Source organism: Phaseolus vulgaris, chromosome 9 (assembly GCF_000499845.2).
Source record: "Phaseolus vulgaris cultivar G19833 chromosome 9, P. vulgaris v2.0, whole genome shotgun sequence".
Classification (NCBI taxonomy): Eukaryota; Viridiplantae; Streptophyta; class Magnoliopsida; order Fabales; family Fabaceae; genus Phaseolus; species Phaseolus vulgaris.
The window spans coordinates 36,652,660-36,662,473 of NC_023751.2; the positions used below are offsets into that span (position 1 = coordinate 36,652,660).

Genomic DNA, 9,814 nt, shown 5'->3' on the forward strand with positions numbered 1-9,814 from the left:
TATTATATTAAATAGATCATTCTAGAATTAAAAATATTTTGAACAATTATAATTAAATTATTTAATTTAATACAAATTATTTTAAATGTAAAAGTTAAAAAAATTTAGAGATTATAGTTGTGAGAAGTTGTACACTGGTCCAAAGCACATTCTTTTCCCTCCTCTCGTTTTTTTTTTTTTACCTTTTATTTTTATTTTTTATCTCAGTCTCTTTCAACCTAATCCCTTTACTGTTTAAATTCTTACATTGTTTTATATTAGATTTTCAAGTGACTAGGAGTGAAAGTTTTCTGCTAGGTTAGTTTGTTACTTTGATTACAAGTAAATTTTATATAAAAATAATAATTATTTTTAAAGTATATTGAAATGGACAGGTTACTTGAGGATGTTGTTCTATAATAGATAGAATTATAACTTTTTTTATTAATTATTTGGTAGCATGTATAGATATACAACTTTGAAAGCAAATTAATTGGTTAATGTAGTATGGAATTGTGTTTGGATTGCTATAGTTAGTGAATTATGGAAGCACAGGAATAAACATATATTTCAAGGAGGGGTGATCGATCCTTCGGAAGCGTTCACTTTGGCACAATTAAAGGCTTGGTCTTGGGTAACTTCTAAAACTGTTTCTGCTAGTTTTACTTACTCTGAGTGGTGCATTGATCCTAAAACTTGTATGTTTTCAATAAAGTGAGCTTTTATAAGAGTTACTCCTTCGGTTGGGCTATTTGTTGTTCTAAGCTTCTGTCGTTCTTTTTGTCCCTTGTTGTGGGTGCAAAGAGATTGTATTGGGTTTGGTCTTGAGTCTATTTGGGTTTGTACGGGTTAGGTTTGATTTTGTACAGGTTAATTTTGATTTTGTACGGGTTGATTTTTGAAATTGTACGGGCTGTACGGATTTTTTGTGGTAGATCTGTATGTTCTATCTGCTGGTTTGGGAGACTAGAGAAATTGTCTCTGTAGTTAGTAACTTTTGAACTAATTAGAATGAGAAAAAAATGACTTATTTAAAAAATAAATAAATTTCACTCAACAAAATTTATAGTGAATTCTTGTACAAATTCCTATGTACTCATGTTTACATGTAATGATTCTAAATTTAGTAGATATGATCGTGCACAGTGTTGAATTTTGTATGGTATTATATATATATATATATATATATATATATATATATATATAAAAGATTATGAATGTTGATTCCAATAGTTTGAAATTACATGTTTGAAATAATATGATGATATGTTGTTTATTTGAAGTATTAATCACATAACCTATTACCAAAAAAATATATTCTTACTTCAATTAAGGTTTAAGTCATAGAACATAAAATTGATATACACTCTTGTGCAATAAATTCATGGAGTTGAGTTTAGAAACTTAAAGTACTTAAAATGTGTTAGATATTATTAATCTTCAATAGGTCATGTTCCCAAAATGTATCTTTCCATTCCACTGTATATTGTATTTATTTTATGATTGATTGTATTTATTTTATGATTAATCCAAATAAAATTTTATAGATGTCTTGATGTATATTTTTATAAATAAATAAATAAGAGAGTTGAAAGGATGTTTTAACCTTATACAAGAAATGTTATTAGATGTGAAGAAAGACACAAAAACAACTTACTTGAAGCCTACCTAGGTACCAAAGCTATTACCTCATAGCTTGTATCCTCACATATTACCTTTTTTTTATCAGAATAAATAAAATAAAATGAGACACTTCAGGAGTGTCACAACCCTTATACAAAACACCCAAAACAAGTTTCCTAGCACCCTACCAACTAAGGATCCAACAAACATTACACTACAAACCAAAATAAAAAACCAGTTCAAGATATAGAAACCCAACATATACCCACCAAAGAGATCACACCCTCAATATAGGACATACATCCAACAACTAAACAATAACTTTGCAGCAGGCTGAAGTACGCCAACATCAACAAACCGATCCTATGATGAGGATACATAAACCAGATATATCCTATAAAAAGCACACAACACCTTCCCAAAACTGGACATATCAGTACCAAAAACGCAACATATCAATCTCCCAAAGTTCAAACACCATAAAGATTCCACCACCAGATCAAAATAATCAACCCTACCCTGCCAAGTAGGAAAGACAAAAAAAAAACCTGCACAAACACATTATACCTTCCAAACCTCAATCCAACCTTACCAGGTGGGAGGACCCGATGAAACCTGCACAAAACATGCCACCACTTCCAAGTCTGGGCAAAAACATTAGTTAATAAAACCAAACAATCAATCTTTCAAATACCTGACACAACAATGAGGTTCCAAACACCAGTTTGAGTTGGAGAAAACAACCAATTTTTCTTTTACTGTGACCCAAGACCAAGTCTTCCTTTGTACCACAGTAAAAACCTCCACTAGATCTACCTGCCCATTCTCAAACACAACCCTAATCCTCACATATTACCTAAAGCTGACCATATTACCTCTAATCTAATCTTTACAAAAGACTTAATTCTAACATGGAAGGAAAATTAAAACATGTAGATCACGACAAAGAGAATTGAAATCTTTTGAATAGTTGAGAAACTCCAGTGAAAAAGCAACCTTGTGTGTTTCCACTGCACCGAACAACAACCTTTTATTAAAGTGATTAACGGAAGCCCTAGGGTAATGTGAGGCCGGAGAAAGGTTGCATTTGCAAAGGAAGATGATTAGGGTTGAGAGAGAGGGAAAAAAAGAGGGTTTAGGGTTGAGGATGATGACGAGACTCTGACGTGGAGAAAATGATTTTTTTTAAAAACCATTATAGTAAATTAAATATTAACCTAAATGTTGGGACCAAAAAGGTATTTATACCTATTCATTCCTAACTAATCATCACATAGGAAATAATGCAAAGATAAGCTAAAAAAAATGAACTAAATAAAATCCATACCGTCTAAGTTTATTCTAATAATGTTGGAACAGATAATCACACACACAATTCATGTTTTTATTCATCATACACATGCATGCATACTTACAGATCACTCATGGATCCACATACTTAGTATATTCATCAAGTAATGTCTATTGACATCTTTTGGAATATCCATATTAAGCATTCACCACTAGAAATTTAACACCTGACTCATTTTAGCTCCTAAGGTACACAATCTCGACTACATGAATCAAAGTATATTCTCACACAAACTTCAACATGTGTTTTTATTTAGACTCCAAAACATGTGAATCTAATGAAACAACAAACCTCATTGAACTTCTTACCACTAGATGTTTTATTCTGATTGACCAAGCACTTCACCCAGTTTAGGTTGACCAAGGAAAGTGAAGTCATCAATAACATATGGTTTTGTGTATGGATAACTGTCGTTGGAGAATTTTGGAAACAATGGAACGAAAAGATTTTTTAGGAACGGTACTATAGATCATGGTAAAATCTTCCTGATGGTTCAGCTGAAAGTTTGGTCATGGTAACTGCAGAGGTTAGACTAGCATGTTTTTCTTATTCTGATTCTGATTGGTGTCTCGAAACACTAGTGTGCATGAAGTTTGTTATTAAAAATTCAGGTTAGTTAAGAGTATGATGCTATTCTTGAGGTTCTGTGAGTGGTTTGAGGTTTTTGTATAAGGGTTGATGTATCCCTGAAATATCTCCATTATTTATTCTTTTTTTGCTGATAAAAAAAAATTAGATGTTTTATTCAATGTAACTTATACCATTTGTGAAGCTACATAATTGATGTTATAACATACACTTTTTCTTAATACTCATGAACAACCATAATTAATAAACCATAACAAACTTTTGACCTCCAATTCACACATCATACACAAGAACAAAATTAAACATTTTCAACATAACACATACATTCATATTATACTCTAGAACCTTCTCCAAAATCTTAATATTAAACCCTAGAACTTGAAACTTTTTTTTTTATACTAACTCGTACAAATTCAAAACTAACCCGTACAAATTCAAATATAATCCGTACAAACTCAAACCCAAACCCAAACCCAATACAATCTCTTTGCAACCACAACAAGGGCAAAAAGAGCAAGAAACAACCCAACTGAAGGAATAACTCTTATAAAAGATCACTTTATTGAAAACATACCAACCCTAGAACTTGAAACTTAACCTCTAAAAAAAATCATATAGATTATTATTGTTTCCAAAGGAAATATCAGACTAGACATATATCCAGGTTTATTACATGTGTTTCATATATGTTATAAACTATCTCTCAATATTTTATTACATAATATTTTAATTTATATAATTTATATGCTCAATCAATTTTTTTTATTTTATCATAAAGAAACAACTAAATTAAATCGGCTCACTTAAGGGATGGTCCAACCCTCATATAGAGTAAGAATAAACAAAAACATTCCCCTACACTACCATTTGAAGAAAGAACATTCAATCGAATAGGGTTCTAGACACCAGTCAGATAACAAAAGATGTATTTTTGAAACAATCCAGAACCAAACTTTAAGTTATGTTAGGAAAAAAACTTCAGAATAATCAATCACACCAACTTTAAATAAACAATTATTCTTATCTCTCCAAATTTCACCCAATGCTATTCAAACATTAAATATAAATTTGTGTACTTAGTTATTCATTCGTTTACCATTCATATTTTACTGTAAAGATTTATAACTGAGTTGATTTTTTATCATATAAGCATTACATAAATTTTAATAACAGTAACATTCAAAATCAATCCCAAAATCATTAAAATCCATCATATGACTTCCTTTTCTTCTGAATAATTAAATTAACATATATATGGGTATGATTTGATAAATGTAAAATTTTGTTAAAATTACATATAGTGTAAGTAAAAAAAATCAAGTTTTTAATGAAAACGACACGTAATTAAATATTTATCTGCAAAATCTCACAACCTATAATTGAAGAGCAGGCTTTACATTAAAAACAAAGTAGTTTTATTGCCAACTAAGATATAGATAAATATTTTTTATTAAATAATTGCATAAAACTTTTAATTTTGTTTTTGGACTTATCAAGAAAATTAAACCTAATGGTAATGAAACTCACGTGAAGAAATAAATTTTTTTGCGCACCCACGTTAAAGTTGAAGAGACAGATAAGAATTTGGAGTGATTGCTTTCAACATTGACCGAACACCTCGCATGCATGATCCAAACACCAATAGCTTCCTGCTAATTGTAATTCAATTACTGGTTCAGCTTTTTCATACCAATTTTACTGCCACATCTGTTTTGGAATTGTGTAATAATCACTCTCATTTTTTTGTTCATTCTCATGTATCTTACCACATGCATTTTTTCAAAAATTTATACAAGGCCAAATTTTCAAAATTATAACAAAACTATTATTAAAAAGTATAAATTTTTGCCCATAAAAATACATGCACAAATATGTACAAATAATGCAGGTATATAAATTGTTGCAAACTATATTTTTCTTAACATACCATTCCATTCCTTTTCAGATTTTTCAAAAAAAATTCAAACTATGATTTATTATTTATTAACACAAATTAAAATATTTCACATGTAGAAGTGTTATAAATTTGTAAACTTTTATTAGATGAAAATCAAAATATGAATATACCACATTTGATGATGCCTATCTGGGAATGCTAATAAATATCATTGTTATTAGTTTAATGTGTGATACAAGTTTATGCATAACATTAATTCTATTGACATATTAAATTGCTTTTATTATAATATAATAAATACATATTAAAGATAAGATAGTTGGAAAGAAGAGATAATTTAATTATGTTAATCTTCTTAAATTTAGTTACAATATTTCCATGAGCTCTTTGGACATAAAAAAAATCAAATTTAATAAAACCACACCTTAAAATTATGAAAATAGATCAAGTTTGCAAAAAATTTACAATTTGAAGAATCAATTGATACTTTTTAGAACCCTAAACCCCTAAACATTTAATATAATATTTTTTAAAATTATTTAAAAACTTAATACATAGTAATAGCATAACTCAAACGTATCAATCCATCAAGTATAACTTTATAGAATAAACTTTAACGCATGTTATTAGCTGTCATATTTTCTGTCTTTATGCAGTGAAATGTTTAATTCATAAATTCATAAATGCTAGTTTATTAATTAACCATAAATGAATATACACAATAAAAGCTGTTCATTACTCTATATAAGAGAAGAGCTGGTTCTACCTATTCCAAACCAATTCTCTATCTTTGTTGATCAAAGAAACAAAAAAAAATCTTTCTCTTCTCAATCTAGCAGCATCCATGGCAACCACATCGCCATCCACAGCAGCAGCATTGCATCGCCAGTTTCTGGCAAGCCCTAACCAGAACGGCACAAACGATGTTGATGCTGAGAGTGAGATAGTTTTTGTGGAGGAAACTCTTCCAAATCTCAACTCATTCATGGAGAACAACCACAAAGAAGAGAACAATGCTGAGGATCAAAAATCCACCACCAACAAGAGGTACTTGCCTCTTCTAGTTCTTAACTACGTTCTACTTTTTGTTGGGTCACTCTCAGCAAGTTTGCTTTCAAAATACTACTTTATTCACAAAGGCTCTAGCAAATGGGTGTCTACTTGGGTTCAGAGTGCAGGTTTTCCCCTCCTACTCTTTCCCATTTTTCTCCCTGTCCTCCTTAACTACACAAAGAGAAAACCTTTCACTGGTTTTGGTCAAAAGCTGTTTTGGTTTTCAGTTTTGGTTGGCCTTATGTTAGGGTTTAACAACCTTTTGATATCATGGGGAGTTGCATACCTTCCAGTTTCAACCTCAGCACTTCTCTTGTCCTCCCAGTTAGTTTTCACTCTCATTCTCTCCTCCATCATTGTCAAACAAAAAATAACCTTTTCAAACCTAAATTGTGTGATCCTCATCACCATTAGCTCCATCATTCTAGCCTTGGATTCTAGCCACGAGAAGCCACAGGGTCTCACAGACAGAGAGTACTTCATAGGGTTCTCTTCCACCATCGGTGCAGGTTTGTTGTTTTCTTTGTATTTGCCAGTGATGGAGAAGATCTACCAGAGCGTGAACTGCTACCAGATGGTGATGGAGATGCAGCTCATAATGGAGATTGCAGCAACTGTATTGGCCACTGTGGGCATGGCGTGCGACAAAGGGTTTTCTGACATGAAGAGAGAGGCCGAGGGAGGTTTCGATAAGGGCACCACCGTTTATTGGGTAACCATTGTGTCTACTGTGGTGACGTGGCAGTGTTGCTTTATGGGAACTGCAGGAATGGTTTTTCTGACATCTTCTCTTACCGGTGGGATTTGTTCCACGGCGTTGTTGTCCATAAACGTGTTGGGTGGGGTGGCGGTTTATAAAGATCCCTTTGGAGGTTTCAAGGCCGTTTCAACCGTTTTGTGCATTTGGGGTTTCTGCTCTTATGTGTTTGGCATGTACATCAGAATGAAGAGGAAGAATGTTGGAAGGAAGAACAGCAGCAGTGCATCTTCCACCGAGTTGATCCCTAGAAGAAACTCTGATATGTAACTGGGATAAGAATGAAGGTGGTAATTTAGTTTCGTTGAGTCTTTAATTTGTTGCAGAAAACGAGGATGTTGGTTGTGCTTTCATTTGTGTTTGTAAGTTTAAGTTTGCTTGTGTTTGTGTTTATGTTTGAGTTTGAGTTTGAGTTTGTAGCATGGATTCTCCTTTATTTGTATTTTGAGTATTCTGAGATGTTGGTTATGTACTAAGGTTAAATTCAATGATGTTTTCTCAGTTTTATCTTTGGAACATATGTTTATACCTTCAGACCCTAACACATGCACATGGTTTATAAGATGTTTTGGTATGTTAAAAAAAAATTACAGTTAAGTTAATTAAGATTAAGTTTGTAACTTAATGAAGAAATGCAAAGGTTAAAGATATTTTGCTAGGAATTCTCCACAAAAAAACTTATATTTCTAGGGCATAAGTTTTTAAATAATTATTTAACGACTAATAATTTATAATCTTTAATTAGATAACCGTATAAATAATAAGTTAATATAATTAGTACAGTTATCATTAAACGCTAAATTTATTAAAAATATATATTGCTGTAACATCTTTGGTATCACATGAAATCTGTTGAAACTGGAAATTGTTGACCAAAAGATAAAAAGTTTAGGGAGATTTTTTTGAAGTGAGTCACCAAATACATGTTCTAGAACCTAAAGCGTTTTCACTCAGTGATTATTAATTATTAATGGAATGGTAATAAATATTAATATTTGAAATTTGAAACTGTTAATTATTAAATAATGTGATTAATCTACTTGACGTTTAACAAGATTAAACTGAAATGTCTTTATTGGCTCAAACAGTTTTTTCTCTAAGTTTTTAAACCTTATAAAACAATTTAATTATAGAATAATAAATAAGAGTAATAAAATTTATATTAACTTGCAGGAATATACAAAGAATACCACAAAATAGAATATAATAAAAATTAAGGAAAACCATATAAAACATAAATTTTTAGAATATAAACTCCATGTAAAAGTATAAAATTCAAATTATAAAAAAAAAATATTGATTTGTGATCAATAAAGTGTACAGATAATTTTCAATATATATATATATATATATATATATATATATATATATAAAACAATGCATAAAGTTAATTAAAACAAATCAATTTATTAATCTATATTATTTTGAATTATATATACTTTGCTGTAAAAGAAGGTAAACTTACTGCTGAACAATTATTTAAGTTGAATTCTAAACTTTTATAGACTAAAAAACATTCATATTCAAATTTAAGAATAAATATGTAATTGTTTATTATTTTTTAAAATTTAATAAATTTAAAGGTAAAGTCTTGCACAATTAAAAAGTAAATTCAAATTTAAGATTTTTTTTAAAGAATGGGCATTTCCCACTATAAATTAAAATGCGTTTATCCAAACACAAAATCATTGCAAATTTTAATTAAATAAGATTATTAAGATAGATAACTCAATTGGTTCAATAAACATTAATTAAATGGGATGAACTTTCACTTATGTTTTTTGAGATAGAAACTACCCTGAAATTGTTATAAAAAAGAGTCATAAAATAATATAATCTTAGTCATGGATGTCTATTATTTGTCACTGTGTATTTTTATCACAGAGATGACTATAAATTCATTGTAAAATAATTATTAATGTTTTTTGGATATATTTTTTTTATCTCAAAATTTTCATAACAACTGCCAAAAAAAATTAATAGTTTTATATTTTTTAAAAATTATATTTACACTTTTACCATAGTTTGAACTTTATAAAAGCTTAAGTAAAAAAATACATATTTATTCATTGCATAATATAATAACAAAACATAAATTATGATAAAATCTTGTAACAAAATTAAGATAGTAAAATATTAAAAAAGTTAAGATTTTAATTTTTTTTATAAAAACATGTATGTGCAGAAAAAGAAAACTTGTAAAAACAAAAATAGAGGATATAATCAATCTAAATTTACTAACTTATATACTAACATTAGTATGTTTCCACTTTTCTATCATTGTACTCAAATAATGTATGGCTAACTTGCCTATGAGTTAGATTATAAGAATTATTTTTAGTATTTTTAGGTCTTGTTTTGTCTTCCAATTCCTTTATATTCTTATTAAAATATTAATTTTTTATATTCTCTAATTCTATTTGGAATATGACCTTTATTGATTATTATGTTTTTACAAAGGATAAAATCTTTTTATTTTTAAAAATGTAAATTTACTTTTACTTTTGGTATTTTTAGATTTTGTTTTTTATCAGCAATAAGCAATAAGCAATAAGCAATTAAATTA

At 29.2% G+C, this 9,814-nt stretch overlaps 1 protein-coding gene across 1 annotated transcript; it reads left to right on the forward strand.

Annotated features, from left to right (window-relative positions):
• The first annotated feature begins 6,194 nt into the window (after positions 1 to 6,194).
• On the forward strand, positions 6,195 to 7,764 carry LOC137822713 (probable purine permease 4). Its single transcript, XM_068627660.1, has one exon. It carries the CDS (start codon positions 6,283 to 6,285, stop codon positions 7,516 to 7,518), a length of 1,236 nt encoding a protein of 411 aa, XP_068483761.1. The 5' UTR covers positions 6,195 to 6,282; the 3' UTR covers positions 7,519 to 7,764.
• The last annotated feature ends 2,050 nt before the right edge of the window (positions 7,765 to 9,814 follow it).

Coding starts and splice junctions, on each gene's coding strand:
- LOC137822713 (XM_068627660.1), top strand. CDS start 6,283: ATGGCAACCACATCGCCATCCACAGCAGCAGCATTGCATCGCCAGTTT.